Here is an 18,903-nt window from a genome sequence, read left to right as displayed (position 1 = left end):
TAGAGGATACTACGTGTCTTCTTGCAATGGTCGGAGAGCATCGTCGTACAGCTCATACATGTCGTGGAGATGTGCTGGACCATACTATGTTCATGAAGCTAGGGCTGAGGAGAAGTTTTGAGGGCGGAATAGTGGACTGTCGTCGGAACCACGCAAGAGGTGCATGATTCTCATGTCTGAGATGTGTGACCGTGTGAGCGCAAGGCTTCAGAGAGCTAGGAAGAGGTTTAGCAAGTGATTTAGTTCGATTCCGGGCTTCCTTGTCCCGGGATCTTGGTTGTAATTGTTTGGCTTGGACATTTGGGAGCATTTGGCATATGGAGCTTAAGGGAGTCAAAACTGGGGAGAAATAGTCTCACAGCCGGACTAATCTGCTTCGAGCCCCTGCATACTGTTAATGGAATAATAATGATACTTCAATAAAAATTAATGAAGGTGAAAATGATCGATTCTTGAGCCTACGATTTAAGGAACAGGGGATAAGCCACTAATCCCAAAGGAGGTTAGTGGCCATGCGGTGAGCTCCCAGTCCGCAATATCCCACTTGACGAGTGCCGGATTTTTGAAGTCGAAGGCGGGCACCACATCTCCAGATCTCCTCTCGAAGAACGCGGCTTGATTGACCCACGGTTTCTTGCCCTATTACATATTCTGCTGCCGCCGCGGATTATTTTCTTTCAGCTCCCTCTTTCCTTCGTCCCAAGCCCGGAAACACCGCCAAAATGCAGGCTCCGGTGGTGGTAATGAGTACGTGATTCCAGAAAGTTGACAGCTTGGCCCAGCCAGGAGCTAACGGTCTTCAGACACCAATAGTGGTGAGAGACAGGTCGGTCGCAAAGCTCAGTTGTCGAATATCACCGCTGCAAAGACGTACGTTGGTCTTCCACTTCACCCCCCGCTTCGAACCTAACAAGCTATCTCCCAGAGTTGCGGATATTATTCGATCATGTCTCGGACCCAAGGCCATGCTGAAGATGCTCCTGGATCCTATGGGAGGAATTGTTCTTACCAACGACGGACACGCTATTCTACGAGAAATCGAGGTTTCGCACCCCGCCGCTAAGAGCATGATTGAACTGAGCCGTACCCAAGACGAGGAAGTTGGAGATGGAACGACAACTGTCATAATTCTCGGTAAGGATGCTTTATATTTGCTTGTTTTCACTCTTATAGACTGTGCTGACTATTTTAGCCGGCGAAATGCTCGCACAAGCCCTTCCCCAACTCGAACGTAACATCCACCCCGTTGTCATTATCTCTGCCTTCAAACGCGCCCTAGCAGACGCACTTGCGATCATCGAGGAGGTCTCGCTGCCTGTGGATATCGACGATGACCAGGCGATGTACACTCTTATCAAGTCTTCCATTGGCACAAAGTTCGTTTCACGGTGGTCGGATCTGATGTGCGACTTGGCACTGAAGGCCGTCCGCACGGTCTCGTTTGATGCTGGTGGTGGCAAGAGAGAGGTTGACATCAAGCGGTATGCCCGTATTGAGAAGATTCCCGGTGGTCAGATTGAGGACAGTGAGGTTATCGACGGAGTCATGGTCAACAAGGACATCACCCACCCCAAGATGCGGAGAAGAATCGAGAACCCCAGGATCATTCTTTTGGATTGCCCGTTGGAATATAAGAAGGGAGAATCGCAGACGAACATTGAGATCTCCAAGGAAGACGACTGGAATCGTATCCTGCAGATCGAAGAGGAGCAGGTAAAGCACATGTGTGACGCTATCTTGGCCTTGAAGCCCGACGTCGTTATCACTGAGAAGGGTGTTTCCGGTAAGACTATATTTCTTCTTTACGGATGAAGCCACTATCTAATGATGTTGTTCAGATCTTGCACAGCACTTCTTGATGAAGGCCAATGTCACAGCTCTTCGCCGAGTGAGGAAAACGGACAACAACCGTATCGCCAGAGCTACGGGCGCGACGATCGTTAACCGTGTGGACGACATCCAGGAATCCGACGTTGGAACTGAGTGCGGTCTCTTCGAGATTGATAAGATTGGTGATGAATACTTCACATTCCTCCGAAAGTGCCAGAACCCCAAGGCTTGCACAATCCTTCTCCGTGGCCCGTCCAAGGACATTATCAACGAGATTGAGCGCAATCTCCAGGATGCCATGTCCGTTGCCCGGAACGTTATCTTCCACCCCCGCCTGTGCCCCGGTGGTGGTGCCATCGAAATGGCCGTTTCCGTCAAGCTCAGCCAACTGGCCAAGTCCATTGAGGGCGTCCAACAATGGCCCTACAAGGCCGTGGCAGATGCTATGGAGGTTATCCCCCGCACACTTGCACAGAACGCTGGTGCTAGCCCGATCCGGGTCCTGACTCGCATGAGGGCTAAGCACGTCGAAGGCCACACCACATGGGGCCTTGATGGTGACAGCGGTGCTTTGGTTGACATGAAAGAGTATGGCGTTTGGGAGCCTGAGGCAGTCAAGCTTCAGAGCATCAAGACCGCCGTCGAGGTAAGAGTCAAAGCCCAAGTTGACAAGATCATTGCTAACCGTAAATAGTCCGCATGCTTGCTCCTTCGTGTCGATGATATTTGCAGTGGTAAGACCGCACAACAGTCGGCCCCCGCCGCTGGCGGAGAAGAGTAGACGTTAGGAATACTGGAATAAAAACGCGTACATAATGCTGCATGATCTCACTTGAACTTGTATGAATATCCTAGACTAAAATTACAATGGGTATCTTCAATTCGTACATTGCTTTTGTGTATGCGATCGCTCAATCGTCATGAATAATGACACCAGGCGTTTCAACATATGCCTCCCCATCCATTCCTGCCCCAGAGCCATTCGTCGCCTTCGCATCCTCCGTAACATCCATCTCACCATCAACCTCTTTCTCAGTGTTACCACCAGCGCCAGCAGACGGCCCCTTTTTCTTCCCCCTTTTCGCCGCATTCCTTTTTTCCCTCCGTTTGCGATTCTTCTCCGTCTTCTCCTCATCCTTCTTCCTCGTCTCCTCCATCTTCTTCGCCCACTCACTCTCGTTCTTCTCCCGATCAACCTCCTGCTGCATCAACTTCAACCGCTCATACTCGCGCCGCCGACTCGCCTTGTAGACATGGAACTCGCCCGACCCCGCACCAGCCGAGGACCCTTGCACATTTGCGACGATTTCGGGGGGCGCAGGGAGCGACGACGCGGTTCGCTGTTGGGACGCAGTAGGCAGGCGGATTTCTTTGCTTGGGTCGCGGAAGAGATGCTCGATTTGTGAGGCTTGTTCGCCGTGGGGGGTTACGGCGCGTCGCTTTACGGGGCGCTTGCTGCGGGGGTCGGCGCTTGTGGGGATGGAATCAGGGCCTGGTTCGGACATTTTCAATAGTTTTTGGTTGACTCTTAAGGTGGTGGAGGGAAAGGCCGGCCTAAGCCTTCGTAGAAGAGGTGGACGTTGCGCGTGGTTGTACGCACGAGGTCGGTGCGGTCTCAACGGGTGACGAACTTGGAACTCGGGAAGCCGATAAAGTTTGGTTCGGATCTAGTGGAACGGTTGACAGTGGCACAAGCGGATAGATTTCTTTCAGTCTTATGTCAAGGATTCAAGTGGCTTGACGCGTCGATTGTTGGGGTGTGCTGTTTGCAATAGTGATGATTGAAGGATGAGGGAACAAAACTGCCCAGTGGGGCATCTCTCGGCGATAGCTGGAGCTCAACAGTTTATGAGCTGACCCCAATACCACTGGCAATACCAACTTCGCGATGCTTGTCGACCACATCATGATTCATGCAGGAGTTGGTCATGGAGGAGTGCGCAGCTTTTTTGTTTGTGGAAAATTCCCCGGCCACCGTGGACGGACTTGCTTTTGTCTGTTGATTGCTGCCGTTGAGCATGTGATGACCCTATGTCAGCTTCTTCGTCGACTTTATCAATAATCATTGTTCTCATCTTCTTTGTATCTCTCGAGATTTCGGGGTTCTTCGACTTTTCTCTCACTCGGTTGCTGCACGGCGTCGCTATTATCTCTTCCTCTTCTCGGATATCATGTTGTCTTTCCCTCATGCGACTCCAACCAAGTACTCTCCCTGTTAATTGTCCAATATCTATCTATATTTTTTTACCTAAGCTAGATTGTTCTCGCTAGTCCTAAGAACAGCTTAAATACCTCGTCGCTTGCCAAATGCATTCGGAGCCCTTCATAACAGCGCCTCACCCTGAAGCCAGAAAAGACGAGAAGGTCAGCCGGAGACCCTACCATCCAATATCAGGTCTTGCCTAAGATCACTAGCAGTCTGCGAGGCTAAATCAGTGGTCTGTTATTTAGTTTGATCTCGGGGATGCCTGTTATCTGAAATCGGACCCCTCTCGAGTGGGGTATGTCTTCGTGAGTTATAGGTTAGATTATTTGTTCACTCGCACTGGGCTGATGTCGTGATAGAGAACACCATATGATGTAGGCTATGAGATTCCCTGGGCTACGCGCCAGACATTGTGCATTAACCCGGGCAAAAGGTCGATGCGCATGAGCCACTGGTTGGTCTTCCTATCTTTCGGTTGAGCAATCTTCCGGAAAATGATTTGACAAGTTTCCTGAACACCGGGGTGGTAGGTCATTTGTCTTGCTTTTCAGGCACATACTAAGGTCGCCAGCCGCCAAAAGGCTATGTCTTTGTTTGGTTCTATCCACATGGCCATTCTCTCATCCACGAAGATGACCTTCAGCTCATTGATCGCCCTTTCATGCTCGGCATGGCAGTCAAGCGACATATGGATGACACGACGACTGGCATTATCATCAGCTCAGCGTTGAGCTGCACCTTGGAGCCCATAGCCTTTCAGCCAATTGATCCCATAACAGGGGAGTATCTTCCTGTCAAGCTCACACAGAAGCTCTTTGGCGACCGCGATGACTTTATGACACCCGAGGAATCGGACACTGAAGCTAGCCCTACCTTGCTCTTCGACGTCCCTAAGAGCGAGCTTACGGGATACGAGGAATTTGCGGAGGACGATTTCATAGTTTATCGTCAGAAACTAGGAGTGATTCGGGCTATTGAACACGATGCCGTCTTGCTTCTTCCAAATTCGGAGGTAGTCTCTCCCCTTAGCACTGCAGCTCTCGAACTTCCTCTCTGTGCAGATCCTAAGGTTACCATCTCGATGCCAGAAACGAAATTCCGGGACCTGGGAAACGGCCAAGTTGTGCGGACGATGTACACGGAAGATATACAGCCTGGCCAATCTGTTCTTATCGATCCATTGAACCTCTACCGAAACAAGCTCTCTGCTGAATACCGAGGGCGATCAATAAGGGCGCATATGCTCGCTGCACCGATAGAGGATATTCACATTGACTGGCTGTGTCCCAATGTGTTCTCTAGCAAACCCCAGGAGTGTGGCCCAAATCGCGAAGTGTTAAGGTTGTCTACCTTACAGGGAAATGCCGTCAAGTGCGATTTCGCGCAACCATCGGGTGAGGAATCCCTGGCGTCGGGCTGCGAATCCATGCTTGCCATCGGAGAGCGTGTCCGGTTCCGCGACCCTGCGGACGCAGCGACCAAATATCCGGGATATCAGCATCTTCGCTCAGACCAGACTTTCGGCCATGACCTGAACATCTTTCGGATTGCATCAACCAAAACCGAAGCTGTAGTTCGATGGCAAGATGGGAGCTGCACTACCGAGGCTACCATTTCACTGCGCCGTTATCACGCACCAGAGGACCATCTGTGGCCTGGCAAATATGTTGTCCTGAAAGATGGTGTCGTGACCGTGACCGAGTCACCTCCAGGCCCCAGTCATAGCCGAGCGACAGACTCACTACGGGTGCAGAAAGTCGGGGTAGTACAGGCAGTTGATAACCGAGAGCAAATCGCGTCTGTACGCTGGTATAGAAATCCAGGTGTTGAGCTGATCTGCAAAGGAAGTGCATTGGGCCCTCACTCATCTTTGGGTCATCTGGAAGAAACAACCACAAAGGTCTCCGTTTACGAGCTCGCCACATTCCCTGCCTTTAACAGGTCGCTGAATGACTTGGTGATCCTTGCGCCGTCAACCATTGACCAGACAGCGATATCCCCGTCACATGACCAGGAGAGCATTATATCAAGTCCAACGAAGTCCTTCACCCATAATACCTTTTTAGGATATGCGCACTACCTTCATTCTATAAAGTCGGCAATGGTAGAATCCGAGTGGTTCAAGAAAACGACGACCATCCGCGCGACTCGATTGCGTCGTCGGTACAGCATACAGAGCGATGAATCTACTCTGTCTGTTCACTTTGTTGGTAAGATTGTTGCGATGAATCTCAACGGCGAGATCACTGTTCGACTTCCAGGCCACAACAACTGCCGCGACATTCGAGTGCCGTCGGAGAGGATCATGATGGTGGTCCCTTCCGATGATCAAATACCAAGTATGTCCAGCAGTCCCTGAAACTCTACAAGCTCTAACATGTGTATTTGGCAAGATGATTCCTTGATCTCGCCTTATGAAGGCAACCTTGACGAGAATAGTAGTGATAGTGAATGGGACACCGAAGACGAAAGCGACGGCTCTCTGAACTCGGAGGAGCTTACTTCTCCGTCCAGGGCGACTGATCTTGGGAGTTTGGAAGAGGTTAAGACGACGAGCAAGTCCGAGTTCCAGTCCGATAGGTCTCAGTTGCCCTCTGAGCGAGTACCTGTCGCTGGCGATACTTCTACACCCGTAGTCTATATTACCGCGCCGACATCATGTCCTCCAAACTTCGCTGTGTTGGAAGATCCGCCTCCATCCAATCATTATTTTATTAACCGCACGTATTCGGGTTCACTCAGGACATGTATGAAACGCTTACAAAAAGAGTATGAGGTCCTTCAATCTTCTCTACCGTCCGGGATCTTTGTACGGACATGGGAGTCTCGGATGAACCTGATGCGTGTGATGATGATTGGCCCCGAAGGCACCCCATATGAGCATGCTCCTTTTGTGATAGACTTCTGCTTCACTCCGGACTTTCCCCGTCAGCCTCCGTTAGCGTTCTTTCACTCGTGGACTGACGGGCAAGGGCGCATAAATCCTAACCTCTACGAGGATGGCAAGATCTGTCTCAGCATCCTAGGAACCTGGCCGACGCGGAACCCCGACGAGAGCTGGATACCTGGGAAATCGACTGTCCTCCAGATACTCGTCTCGATTATGGGACTCGTCTTGGTCAAGGCACCATTTTACAGTATGCTCTTCTCTGCCTAAGCCGTGATCACAGTTACTAAGTTACTATTAGACGAGGCTGGATACGAACTTCTTGCCTCTGAAGACAACAAACGAGTCGAATCTCTCCAGTACACGGAGAGGGCATTTATAATGACACGCAAATTCATCCTGCAAGCTTTACAAAACCCGATTTGTGGCTTGATGGATGTCCTATTCTGGCATTACCTACCTGACAGTTCCTCAAATCGTCCACAGCTACTTAAGAGAGTCATCAAGGAGGCTGTCCAAATGATCCAGCATTCCAGTAGCACATCTCCCAACGGGGACTGTCAGAAACCGATGGCATCGGAATTCTTACCTCGACTCAGTCTGGGAGCTGTTGTCATGCTGAGGAGACATGTTGCTGCTCTACAGAAGCTCGAATCAAATGTTCAATCTTCGCAGAGCCCCCAAATTACTGGTTAATCGTCTGGCGCTTTGCGGCCAAAGCTCAGGATTTTGGGAGCTATCTTCGCTGTGGGTTTACTGATACAAATTCCCTTTTCCACAATAATAAGCTGGCGAATAAGGTCTTTTCTAGCTTTGAACTACTCGAATTATTGGAAATATCGAGAGCTTGTTACATCGGGGTGGTTTTCCGTCTCCTGTAGTGCTTTGTTTTAAATCGAGGCAAGGTCAAGTCTCAGGGCTTATGACAACAACATAGGCCCCAATATAATATTCGATTCACTAAGTGCTCCATTTGGAGTTAAGGGATAAAAGATAACCATGTGAGAAAAGTTTTCACCAAATAAATTAAATAAAAATACCATTCTGTCACAGGCGACCACTCAGTTCCAGGCAGCAGAGAGGCCTGCGGACTTGGTCCCTCTCCCTTGCCAACTCGGCGACGACGAGCCGCCCGGAGCGCTCTTCTTTCAACCTTGTAACCTTTCCACCTCTTTCATCTCGCCAATCCTTCATTCTTTTCATTTAAATCCAACATTCACTGCTATATATTCTCTCTTTTCTGCTCAACTTTTCAAATCATATTTCCAGGTTCTTCTTCGCAATTCGAGTAAACACTGTTTTCAAAGCTTCGTACCAGAACACGTCAACATGCCGACGTACCGCATAGGTAACAAGACCATCCACCTCAGCCATTGAACAGACTTTCTAACACTAGAAACAGACCTAGCGCCCACTGGTCGCGCAGGCTGCACGAATAAAGAGTGCAAAGACAACAAGGTCAAGATCACCAAGGGCGACGTGCGAGTCGGTTCCTGGGTGGACACTGAGAAATACCAATCGTTCATGTGGCGCCACTGGTTAGTTTTCTTCGCCGGATCAGTCGCTATTGGCTGCTGTTGTGGTTCTTCAGCGTAGGCCTTGCTAGGGGTGAGTGGTTAACACTTGTGTAGGGGCTGTGTTACGCCCAAGATGATCACCAACATGATCGAGGTTGTTGGGGAGGGTGACGATCGAGACCTTGATCTGCTTGATGGCTATGAGGACCTTCCTCAGGAGCACCAGGAGAGGCTTGCTAGAGCTTTGGATCAGGGCCATATTGATGACGAGGATTGGAATGGGGTGAGTGGTTTCTTTTCTTCTTGTGCTACGCATTCACGTTGCGGCGAACTGGCACCTCGATCTATGGGTGGGATTCTTACTAACATGGTATAGGATCTCGAGATGAATCGGCCTGGCAAGCATGGGTTCCGTGTGCGCGGTGCGAAGAAGAAGGCTGCCAAGGCCGCAGAAGAGGTATTCCCCTAATTCCCTTGCAGCGAGAATGTGCGCTACTGGAGTACTAAACGCTCTGCAGGAGGAGGAGGATGAGAAGGAGGGGAAGAAGGAGGAGGAATCTGAAGAGGAGCGCAAAGAAACCACCAAGTCCACAAAACGCAGCCGCTTCGATGTCGAGGAGAACGAAGACGAGGAAAAGAAGCCTAGGCCCAAGAGGAAGGCCACCGGCTACCCGAAATACGTACCGCCCGCTTCCGAAGAAGAGGAAGATGAAGAGGACGAAGAGCCTGTTCCTGTCAAGGCCAAGACCAAGGCTACTAAGCGCGGCAAGGCGAAGAACGAGGACGCTGCTGCCCCGGCCGCCAAGCGCGCGAAGAGAGCCAAGAAGAACGACGATGAGGCTGCTGAAGACGAGCCTGTGGCGGAAAAGCCTAAGCGTGGACGCAGAAAGAAGTCGACCTGATTTCTATTCGGAGTATAGGGCCTTGTCGGGTGTTCTTGTTGTGTGTGAGTATTATAAGCGGTGCTGGGTGGGTTATGACGACATTCTTCAATCTGCCGTACTTCGTGCTGTTTTCTCTGAAGGGGTGGTGTATGTTGTCAACATGTCGGAGACTAATCTGGCCTTGTACTAGTAACATCGTGTTTATGTTCTGTCATCGTTTAATCTGAACCCTTGTTAACCGTAATACAGGCCTTTTCTTATACATCCCGAGTGGTGATTGTTCCGATAACGGGCGGCTGCACAGCCATTTCTCAGCCGCTCGCTGGCCCTCATTGGGCGAATCTGATGCATAACAGGGCAACTAATTCTCTACCCCTCCAATGAGCTCGATAAGAATATCTATTCTATACATATTCAGCACATGACTACATCGTACCGGCGTGAGTCATCACATGACTGCTGCCTTGTATCTGATCGTCATCGCCGACGCCTCAACTTGAACTTCCTTCTTTTCCTCCCCACGCTTCACAGAGTCGACCGAATCCGCGCAACGAGTATCTACATCATATTTCTTGACGAAATACGTAGATGCGCGTCCGCGCAAGCTGTTTTTCCAGGACTTTGTTCCTCCACGCTCGTCAGTAGTCGGCTTTTCACTTGTCTCTCACAGAGTCAATGAAGGCCTTCAACTACGAGACGGATCTTGTCTTGGAAAGGCTTCCAGGGCTCTTTTCCTGCAACGTGCGTGACTCGGCTGGATCGTTGTTCTCTTTGGTAGACTCCGATTACGCCGTCCGCTCTTTTCCCTTCTTTTGGTTTCCTCTGTCGCTCCTTTGCCTCTACACCTGGCTGTCTCTCGTGCTGTTCTTGGTCAAGTGGATGGATAGTGGCAAAGACAGCGCCATGGTTGTCAGACGCTCTTTTTTCTCCAGGGACAAGGTGGGCAAGTCCACCAAGGCCCCCAAGAAGTCGTTCGAGGAGCATGCGAAGATGAAGATGCAGGAGTCTTTGGATAGTCCAACGGCCGAAGAGTGAGTTGTCGATGCATGTATTGGGAATGCTATCATACTAACTTCCCTGTGCAGCCCGCTTCTTAGTCCCATAGTTACCTTGGTTGTTAGTCGGGATCAGCGTCTTTTCGTGGCCCATGAGAAAATTCTCTCGCGCTCTCCCTTCTTCAACTCGGTGCTTAGGGACCAGTTCCCGGTAGGAAGCGTGAACAAGGCCTTGCTCTTACCAGACGAGTACAACTCTACCTCCCATCCCCTTATAGAATTCTTCATATTAATCTAGCATAGGGAACCGGAGATTCTTTCCTGCGTTCTCGAGTTCCTATACAAAGGTATTGTAATGCACTCAAAATCACTGCGGCCTACTTCCTAGGCCTGTTGCTTACATTTAGGGCGTTTCAGCTGATTCCGGCGAACAGGCGACTACACCCCGCGCTTACAGCGCAACAAAAGCCGGAAGACATGGCAACTCGAGAGCTTCCAGGATGACGCCAGCGGCCTGAGCCAATCGACGATCTTCCACTCCGGAGTGGGGGACCTCATTCTCCGGGATACTGCCGTGTACTGCGCGGCAGAGAAGTATGGCCTCGAGGAGCTCAAGGATCTTGCTCTCCGCAAGCAGGGTCTGCAAAACGGGATCCCCATCGAGGTCATTATCCGGTCCGCGCGGTACGCCTACGACAATACCCCGGACTCAGAGTACCGTCTGCGCGCCCATTACCTGGCCATGATTATTCGTACTCGCGATATCTTCAAGCGCAGTGGAACCATGCAGTTTGAAATGGAGATGGGACACAAGTTCTTCTTTGATCTGTTTGTTGCAATGTGCAATCATATGGATGATCTTGGGGAGCTTAGGTGAGTACTACTCACTTGATTTCAAGCCCATGCTCGATGCTAATGGACAATACAGCCTGAAATAGTCCCCTCGAAATCCACCATTGCACAACAATGAGAAATCACAAAACCCTCAAAAAAAATCTGTACCAACTCAACTCAAAGCACAACATTCATTACTCGCACCAGACTGCCAGAACATCAAGATGCAACAAGTTTAAATTTCCTGGTTTGGAATTTACCGACGTTTCGCGCTCCCAGGCTGGCCCGCCGCAACGAAGCCATGACATGACATGTTCGCATTACGACTGACGTTACTAATTATGCCTGCCCTTACTGCTCTTTGGATCTGGTTTGTGTTTTGTTTTGTACAACTTGAAGAAGAGACTGTCCACCATTTCTGCTGTCCATTTTCTGTATGTACCATCTCCGCTCCTTCATCTGCTTATGGTACACACTCGTGATTTGAAGATAGGCCACCGGGAGACGAATATAATATGTGACCAGGACCAAACTCGATTGAACCTTGTAAAACCTACTGAGCGTAGATACCTATAGCTGCCTTGTTTCAGGCCTCGTATAAAGCCCCTAGATCGATCACCTGACCTTTTACTAGGCATCCTTCAGCATCTCGTATCTACCTGAAGCAAGATACAGAGTCCAGATCCCGCATCCTTTCCGTCCATATCTCTACTACTCCTCATGGAGGAACATACGACGAAAGTGCCATATCCAGCACGGTCCGACACCGACCCAGCGGCCGCTGACACTGACATACCTTCCCGCCTGAAAACCGTAATATCCTCCCTCCTCACGATATGGCGAGAAGGCGGGCCGAACCGCACCTCAGAAACCCAAACCCAAATGCGTAAAGAGCTAGAAACTCTTCTTTCGCATCCAGACGCTGTCCTCGACTTCTTCGACCCCGATTTCGAACCCCTCATTCTTCTCTCCGCGCAGGGTAAAGAAAACGACACGCTCTTCAACCTCCTAATTGCTCACGACCCCAGTGCAGGGCCGAATCCTGATTTCCCAGCCCCTAGTAACGAGGTCCTTTTCTGGGCGTCGACGCACGGCCACGCAGGTCTCGTGAAGAGGCTCTTAGAGGTCGATGGAATCGACCCTAATGTAATGGACGATGACCAATACGGCGACGGCGAGACGCCGCTCACGTGCGCAGCAAATAATGATGCGGTCGATGTATTGCGCGTGCTGTTGGATGATGAAAGAGTTGATATCAATCTCTGCCCCAGCTGGGCAAGGGGTACGGCTGAGGATGGGAACCGGCCCACGCACACGGCCTTATGGTGGGCTGTGTCGGCTGGAAAGGAGAGGGCTGCGAGGTTGCTCGTTGAGAGAGGAGCAGCGATTCCCCGACTTGAAAGTGAGGGTATGGTGCGCAGATTGCTTTTTGAGGGTGTGGAGAAGGGGTTGGTGACCATTCTGGAGATTGTCCTCAGGGCTTGCCGAGAAGGACGTGAGGCTGCTAGGGCTAGAGGTGAGCGCAGCAGTAACAGCAACAGCGGCATCGGTGATCATAACTGGCTGTCGTGGAGCAACCATCATCACCGGACACTTCTGTCCCTTGCTGCTGAGGGCGGCAATGTATCTGTCCTGGATATTCTCTTGCGATACTCTGAGAACCCCTGGGGGGCATTGAACGTTCCCGACTTACACGGCCGCACCGCGATATGGTACGCAGCGTCGGGAGGGCACGATGAAGCCCTGCGGGTATTGCTGCCTCATGTCGATAATACCCGGGCGATCAATTTTAGGGATAAGGAGGGTAAAAGCGCGCTCGCGGAGGCTGTTGAGCAATGGACTTCTCGCCGCGAGTACCCTGCGACGCACCGATCTAAGGCTCTCGCGCGTAGAGCCAATGTCGTGCGGCAGCTGCTTGGACATTATTTTGTTACGACGGAGCCGCTTGGTGGTGAGCAGATTGAGATACTTCTGGGACGCAGTGTTAGAGGTGGGTATGTGGAGATTGTAGAGGGACTTGCGAAAAAGGATGCTCGTGTTAATCGTGGGTCAACGTATTTTGATGGATGCAATGAGAAGACACTGGTTTCTTGGGCGGAGGAAGGGCGACATCAAGAGCTGCTTGATCTATTGCTGGCGGAGAGCCCCGTGCAGACCAAGTAGATGTCTTGTAGCACTTATTGGGTTGGCCGAATGACATACATCAGATAGTGGGATAGAGTTAGAGAACCATTATTGGGCAAGAGTCGAAGTAAATACGAGGCGAATACCAGAAATAGATATCAAGGCAGACTGGCAGTTCGTCTTACATGCTGCCGATGAGGCTGCAGGGAGAACAGCTGCGACTCATCGCAGAAATAGATGCCTGCTGCACACTCACTCCCATCATCCATCTAACAACACCACTGAACTGCCATCATGGAGAGGAAGCGCCTCAAGACCCATCATGACTTTGACACTGTCTCCACCTGCAGCACCGACTCTCACACTCTGTCCCTCTGGAGCAGCGATTCCGAAGCACTCTTCAGCCGCAGCGACCCTCTGCCCCGCCGAGCCTCATCCTTGTTGTCGCTCCCAATCGAAATTCGATTCCTCATCTATCAGTACGCATTCTCCTCGTCTTCACGATGGGAAGAACTGATCCGGATTACCGTTGACCGAAAGTCCCCCTCGCAAGGGCCGCAGACCGTCTCTACTGTCTTCAGATCGAAGCCTCCAGAGGTCAAGCTGAAATACAGCCGCAAACCACCTCACCACCTCCCCGTCGCACTCCTCCGCACCTGCCGTCAGATTTACGACGAGGCACTGCCTGTCCTATTATCAGGTGTATGTTTTGGCTTCGCCACGAAACCTACGTCTCTGATGTTCCTGCTCGACCGATTCTCCGAGACTGCCCACAATAACGTCCGATACCTCCACCTTTACCCCGCACCTTTGTACGTCAACAACGGGCCTATCGGGGATCAGCTCTCCTGGGCTGTTTTATGCGCACGACTAGCTGGCTTGCCTTCTCTGAGGCGCCTTAGTGTTGTATATGGCTTCGCTGAAGATCTGAGGGCGAATCGGGTTGAGCTTCATCGCTTGTGGTATGGGAAGTCGCTGTCAAGGATCCGCGCTCTGAAAGAGCCGGAGTTTGAGGGAGAGGAAGAGTTGACACCGGCGGAGCTAAGGGAGTGCTATGATCGGTTTACACGAATTGTTCAGCCTACTAATATGGGTTCTAAGGCTTAGGCTTTCTAGGATTATTCGCATTTCAGAGTCATATCTAAGAGTCTATGATATTCTGTTCAGCCGAGCGTCCTCCTCCTGTCGCCTTACTCTTCCCCAGTACTGATCCTTGAGCTGGAAGACCGAGAAGCACTTTTCTAGCCACTCCTCGACGATTGGAGGCAGCTCGTATGTATCCGTCCCGGAAGCCGGTGGACCAGCCAGATCCCGCAGGAACTCCATATGCTCTTTCATCTCTTTTGTCACGTCGTGATACGTATATACATCTCCTTTGGCCTTTACCTGCTCCGCCTCCCAGTCCTCTTGGTCTGTTCGACTTGGCAGCTCGCCCCCACGGCCAGCGTAATACCGTGCTGCCGCCACAGACTGGTATTCCATCATCCGAAAGAGCAGAGGTGCCCTGACAAGCCCAATAACCGCCAAGGAAGGGTCTCCGATTTTGAAAACATGCTGATACACTCCCGGTAATCGGTCGGCAATGAGAAGGGGCGTAGGTGAGAAGAATGGGAACGATAATCGATATCCAGTCGCAAATATGACTCTGTCGATGTCTTCTATCTCCGATCCATCAGAGAAGCTGACTCGGACCTTTGACGGTCCTTGGCCTGTGATACGACTGATCGGCGGCTTCAGTTCGACTTGAGGCAGGTGCCATATCTCGTTGATAAATGGACTGTGGGAGCTTTGCGACACATATAGCGGACCTTGCACGAGTGTGTAGATGTCTCCAACAACGTCACCAGCCGAAAAGCTTCCACCGATAACCACAACCTTCTTGCCTGCATAGACATCTCGCGATCGAAACGCATTTACGTGCTCGAGTGCTTCTGAATGTGTCTGTACAGTTTCATTCAGTCCTTCGATCTTTGGAATATAGGGCACGTTGTACTGCCCAGTGGCGACAATCACAGCGTCAAACTCCTCCTGCCACCACGAGTCCCCTGGCGCTTGTCCATTGACCTCCAGTCGTCTCAGCGTTAGCCTCCACTTGCCAGTGTCTGTCTTCTCAACAGAGGCGACGGTCGTGTTGAAAGAGATATATTCGCGGTATTTCTCCACCAAATCTAGAAGATACCGTGCCACAGCATGATACGGCCGTGTCGCATTCCCAGCTCCATATCGCTCCGTCGATAGAGGAGAATTAGCATCTGGAAGCGGCGTATGCGTAAATGCCATCAGTTCAGCAGGGACATTTGTATCCAACCAGCTATACATCGCGGTTGGCGTCGTCGCATCTATTGGTATCGACGGCGATGTTGTTCCAGGAAACGTGGATGGCCTCACAGCCGCATCCGTGGACGACGGGTACGTCCCAGGGAACTTTTGAGGAACGGAATCATAGTTCCACGTGCCGCCGGGGCCATCCCTTCTCTCGAACACCCGGATCTTGTCGAAAGCTTTCTCGTCGTGGAGTGCTTTTAGGGCTGAGATGCCCGCTGGGCCGGAGCCGATGACGGTTACTGTTGGATAGCGAGGGGACATTTGCTTCGGTCGCGGAACTTGCTTTAACTATGTTACATGTATTCGAACTTTCGAAGATGGCGAGATCTTGAAGAGATAAGAGTGGTTCAGGGACGAAACGTGGACTATCACTCGTGTGATATGAGTGATGATGCTATTTCGGAGGAAAATCACGAATTGGAGACTAACACGCTTATCAGCTGCGCTTATTGCCTGCTGCTGTTCTCTTTGGTGGTCTTTTGGCTTATTGATCCATCGGGCTATAACTCGCTGGATATTCCTGCGAATCATATGATAAACTTTTATGAGAAAGTCTGGGATTGCGTGTGAAAGTGAGTTTGAAGCTTTGCAACACCACCTAATTGTTCTATCGAATCCCGAAATCAATGCGCACTGTACTTAGAACATCCCGACTCAAGTTCCTCCACTTATACCGCTTACTGCAGGTCATCAGTCTCGTTAGAAGTATATCTACTCTTCTATAATACATCTTCCTTCGTTACCCCCTAGCAAGAACTTTAGGTTACTATTATTCGAGTTGACCCTGCTCATACTCCGCGATGAACCAATCAAAAGCCCAAGCGGCAGATGTGGCGGTGCACCAAGACGCTGAAATGTCCCTAGATCTGGACGCCTCAGGCATCGAGTGATGTCATCCCGCAACCGTCGTCATCGTCAGCTCCACAACACCAGCAACACCAGCAACCCAAGGACATTTTTCTGTTCAGTCGCAGCATTCACAGATACACAAATACACCCAATACTATTTTCAAGCTATAGACCATTTATATTTTCTCCAAAGACGCCATGAAATAAGAAAAATAATACGAAATGCAACAAGTCACCTCCCTCTTCAAAGGCAAACAGGCCCAGCAGCCCGCCACCGCCACCAACCGTCGCAAATCGCACGATCCCGTTCTGACGGCTGAGGACGAGGCATTCTTGCGAAATGTTACCTCTGAGGAGTCGCAGAGTGGTCTAGGGGCTGGAGCGCCAACAGAGACTGGTACTGGTGCTGGGGAACAACCGCCGGCTTCTGGTTCCACAGAGGTACATCCTCCGGGCCCGATCTCGCCGGTTGAGGAATTTGGAAGAGAGCTTGGAGAACAGGAGCGGAGAAGGTCGGTTGTTGAGGCTGGTGGTACTGCTACTACTGCAGAGCCTGAGACGAACGGGAAGACGAAGTGGGTCGCGAGTCTGGAGAAGAAGAAGAGGCCTTGGAGTTTTATTTGGAAGAAGGGGGATAAGAAGGTATCCTCATATCATTCTTTGCTATTAGGAGGAGGTCTAACCGCTCTTCATCAGTCACCAGAGACAGGAACAGCCCCGGCCCCAGAGTCCTCGTCACCCCCCAAAGATACCATCACAGACGACAAAGAAATCAAGCAAGAAAACGAAGACATGACTGAGATCCTCGACCGCCTAAACCTCGCCGCAGACAACAACAAAGTCTTCTCAATCAGCGACGAAACCCAAGAACTCCTCCGCAAGTTCAAGCTCATCTTCAAGGACCTCATCAACGGCGTCCCCACAGCCTACCACGACCTCGAAATGCTCCTCACAAACGGCAACCGCCAGCTCCAGGATACATATTCGAACCTACCAAGCTTCCTGCAGAAACTCATCGAGAAGCTTCCTGAGCGATGGACGGAGACGTTGGCGCCCGAGATGCTCGCTGTTGCTGCGGAGCGGGCGAGTCAGAGCGGGATGAATGTTGAAAATATTGGCAAGGCGGCCGCTGCTGCGAATAAGATGGGGATTCAGATACCTAGTTTGAAGGAGCTGGTTGGGAAGCCGGCCGCCATTGTGGGGATGCTCCGGTCTATCATGGCGTTCCTTAGGGCTCGGTTCCCGGCTGTGCTGGGGATGAATGTTCTTTGGTCGTTGGCGCTGTTTAGTATGTACCCACGCCACCATTCTTTAACCTGCACTTCACACACATTCAGCTTTATACTAACGTATATTACAGTTTTGCTATTCGTCCTCTGGTACTGCCACAAGCGCGGCCGCGAAGTCCGTCTCGAGAACGAGCGTCTTGTCACTGAAGGGGAAATCGAAAAGATGAACCAGGAGACCTCTGACGGCACGGTGCCTCAGATCCGCAGTACGGAGACACTCATAACCACCGCCGCGCAGGGCGCCTCAATTGAAGAAGTTCGACAGGGGATTAAGGATGCGCAACAATCGCGGGAAGAGAAAACACTACCATCTGCTTCCGCTTCCGTTTCCGCTGCAGCAGAGGGTGAGAACAAGAACCCCGAAGAAGATAAGCCCAGCGGAATCGAGAACGAGCCTCTCAGAAACGAACCCATCAAGCCAACGAGGTCGAAATCGATTTTGTCGATTTTCGGAAGAAGGGATAGTGCCGCTTCGACGCCTTCTACCAGCAAGGTTGCGCCATATCCCGGGACATGAGTGATGATGGATGAAATCTATGAGAAATGTTGAATGCTTCTATGATGCTTGCTTACCTAGGTAATGATGCGTTACGGCTGGCTTTATGGCTAGGCCTATGACCTACGGTTTATGATTTGATACCATTGAGGGATTTGGTTTACTTACTTCAATAATAGCTGCAATATACGTGCTCTTTTTGTTTAGCCTGTCCTAGGTTGCCCCAAGGATCCGTTTCAAGCTTTCCTTCCATTGGAACTTGTCTCAATTGGTACGCTGCTGCGGTGAGGCTTGGTCCATGTTGGTTGCTTGCCTGTCCATTAATATAAAAATATCATGTGTACTTGCTCATGTCTTTTGCCAGCATGTCACAAGATTTAGGACGAGCCAGATCATATCTAGTGAATCATTATTGTGAGGTGTGGTCTTACTAAAGTATGGTTATGCTGGGTAGATCTATTATCTATATAGAAAGGCAGCCTGAATAGTATCTTCCTGCTTCCATGAAGAGAGGAGAGTATCTTACCTAGCTGTCCTACAAGAACTTCCCATTAGCTTCTCGATCAATAGTACTTTTGTATGTCGATCCGCTGGCAATCACGTGGACCGTATCTCCATATCCACTCTCTCTCAGCCCATAAGCTGGACTTGCGAATAGTAGTAGCAA

At 50.8% G+C, this 18,903-nt stretch overlaps 8 protein-coding genes across 8 annotated transcripts; 6 read left to right on the top strand and 2 right to left on the bottom strand.

Annotated features, from left to right (window-relative positions):
• The first annotated feature begins 567 nt into the window (after positions 1 to 567).
• BJX68DRAFT_57073 (chaperonin-containing T-complex subunit CCT3) lies at positions 568 to 2,676 on the top strand. Its single transcript, XM_071049420.1, has 6 exons — positions 568 to 747; positions 804 to 870; positions 926 to 1,134; positions 1,193 to 1,783; positions 1,839 to 2,476; positions 2,525 to 2,676. Exons 1-6 carry the CDS (start codon positions 723 to 725, stop codon positions 2,609 to 2,611), a joined length of 1,617 nt encoding a protein of 538 aa, XP_070900523.1. The 5' UTR covers positions 568 to 722; the 3' UTR covers positions 2,612 to 2,676.
• BJX68DRAFT_57074 (PRKRIP1 family protein) lies at positions 2,677 to 3,535 on the bottom strand. The gene has a single exon (XM_071049421.1). It carries the CDS (start codon positions 3,333 to 3,335, stop codon positions 2,742 to 2,744), a length of 594 nt encoding a protein of 197 aa, XP_070900522.1. The 5' UTR covers positions 3,336 to 3,535; the 3' UTR covers positions 2,677 to 2,741.
• Positions 3,536 to 4,706: 1,171 nt separating this feature from the next.
• BJX68DRAFT_265578 (uncharacterized protein) lies at positions 4,707 to 9,342 on the top strand (the record flags this gene model as incomplete). Its single annotated transcript, XM_071045282.1, has 7 exons — positions 4,707 to 6,375; positions 6,430 to 7,173; positions 7,225 to 7,614; positions 8,326 to 8,461; positions 8,555 to 8,723; positions 8,817 to 8,897; positions 8,959 to 9,342. The coding sequence occupies 7 exons, from the start codon at positions 4,707 to 4,709 to the stop codon at positions 9,340 to 9,342; spliced, it is 3,573 nt and encodes a 1,190-aa protein (XP_070900521.1).
• A 657-nt stretch (positions 9,343 to 9,999) lies between these two features.
• Positions 10,000 to 11,257, top strand: BJX68DRAFT_265577 (uncharacterized protein; the record flags this gene model as incomplete). The annotated part of the gene is made up of 5 exons (XM_071045281.1): positions 10,000 to 10,355; positions 10,410 to 10,568; positions 10,623 to 10,666; positions 10,754 to 11,192; positions 11,248 to 11,257. 5 exons carry the CDS (start codon positions 10,000 to 10,002, stop codon positions 11,255 to 11,257), a joined length of 1,008 nt encoding a protein of 335 aa, XP_070900520.1.
• A 385-nt stretch (positions 11,258 to 11,642) lies between these two features.
• On the top strand, positions 11,643 to 13,458 carry BJX68DRAFT_56926 (ankyrin repeat domain-containing protein). Its single transcript, XM_071049418.1, has 2 exons — positions 11,643 to 11,715; positions 11,788 to 13,458. Exon 2 carries the CDS (start codon positions 11,874 to 11,876, stop codon positions 13,314 to 13,316), a length of 1,443 nt encoding a protein of 480 aa, XP_070900519.1. The 5' UTR covers positions 11,643 to 11,715; positions 11,788 to 11,873; the 3' UTR covers positions 13,317 to 13,458.
• A 113-nt stretch (positions 13,459 to 13,571) lies between these two features.
• BJX68DRAFT_265575 (uncharacterized protein) lies at positions 13,572 to 14,384 on the top strand (the record flags this gene model as incomplete). The annotated part of the gene is made up of 1 exon (XM_071045280.1): positions 13,572 to 14,384. The coding sequence occupies one exon, from the start codon at positions 13,572 to 13,574 to the stop codon at positions 14,382 to 14,384; it is 813 nt and encodes a 270-aa protein (XP_070900518.1).
• On the bottom strand, positions 14,242 to 16,036 carry BJX68DRAFT_57053 (uncharacterized protein). Its single transcript, XM_071049419.1, has one exon. It carries the CDS (start codon positions 15,861 to 15,863, stop codon positions 14,427 to 14,429), a length of 1,437 nt encoding a protein of 478 aa, XP_070900517.1. The 5' UTR covers positions 15,864 to 16,036; the 3' UTR covers positions 14,242 to 14,426.
• Positions 16,037 to 16,537: 501 nt separating this feature from the next.
• On the top strand, positions 16,538 to 18,839 carry BJX68DRAFT_234580 (uncharacterized protein). Its single transcript, XM_071039771.1, has 3 exons — positions 16,538 to 17,093; positions 17,148 to 17,739; positions 17,812 to 18,839. The coding sequence occupies exons 1-3, from the start codon at positions 16,674 to 16,676 to the stop codon at positions 18,255 to 18,257; spliced, it is 1,458 nt and encodes a 485-aa protein (XP_070900516.1). The 5' UTR covers positions 16,538 to 16,673; the 3' UTR covers positions 18,258 to 18,839.
• Positions 18,840 to 18,903: the final 64 nt, after the last annotated feature.

The sequence above is a fragment of the Aspergillus pseudodeflectus genome (genome assembly GCF_044049435.1).
Source record: "Aspergillus pseudodeflectus strain CBS 756.74 chromosome Unknown BJX68scaffold_15, whole genome shotgun sequence".
Lineage (NCBI taxonomy): Eukaryota > Fungi > Ascomycota > Eurotiomycetes > Eurotiales > Aspergillaceae > Aspergillus > Aspergillus pseudodeflectus.
This window is presented reverse-complemented; position numbering and strand designations above follow the sequence as displayed.

Bases quoted from the DNA above. Each gene is read 5' to 3' on its own strand.
- BJX68DRAFT_56926 (XM_071049418.1), top strand. From the start codon at position 11,874: ATGGAGGAACATACGACGAAAGTGCCATATCCAGCACGGTCCGACACC.
- BJX68DRAFT_57073 (XM_071049420.1), top strand. From the start codon at position 723: ATGCAGGCTCCGGTGGTGGTAATGA. The intron at 871-925 runs GTACGTTGGTCT...GCTATCTCCCAG, and splicing joins AATATCACCGCTGCAAAGAC to AGTTGCGGATATTATTCGAT. The intron at 1,784-1,838 runs GTAAGACTATAT...GATGTTGTTCAG, and splicing joins CACTGAGAAGGGTGTTTCCG to ATCTTGCACAGCACTTCTTG.
- BJX68DRAFT_234580 (XM_071039771.1), top strand. From the start codon at position 16,674: ATGCAACAAGTCACCTCCCTCTTCAAAGGCAAACAGGCCCAGCAGCCC. The intron at 17,094-17,147 runs GTATCCTCATAT...GCTCTTCATCAG, and splicing joins GGAAGAAGGGGGATAAGAAG to TCACCAGAGACAGGAACAGC. The intron at 17,740-17,811 runs GTATGTACCCAC...CGTATATTACAG, and splicing joins TTGGTCGTTGGCGCTGTTTA to TTTTGCTATTCGTCCTCTGG.
- BJX68DRAFT_57074 (XM_071049421.1), bottom strand. From the start codon at position 3,335: ATGTCCGAACCAGGCCCTGATTCCATCCCCACAAGCGCCGACCCCCGC.
- BJX68DRAFT_57053 (XM_071049419.1), bottom strand. From the start codon at position 15,863: ATGTCCCCTCGCTATCCAACAGTAACCGTCATCGGCTCCGGCCCAGCG.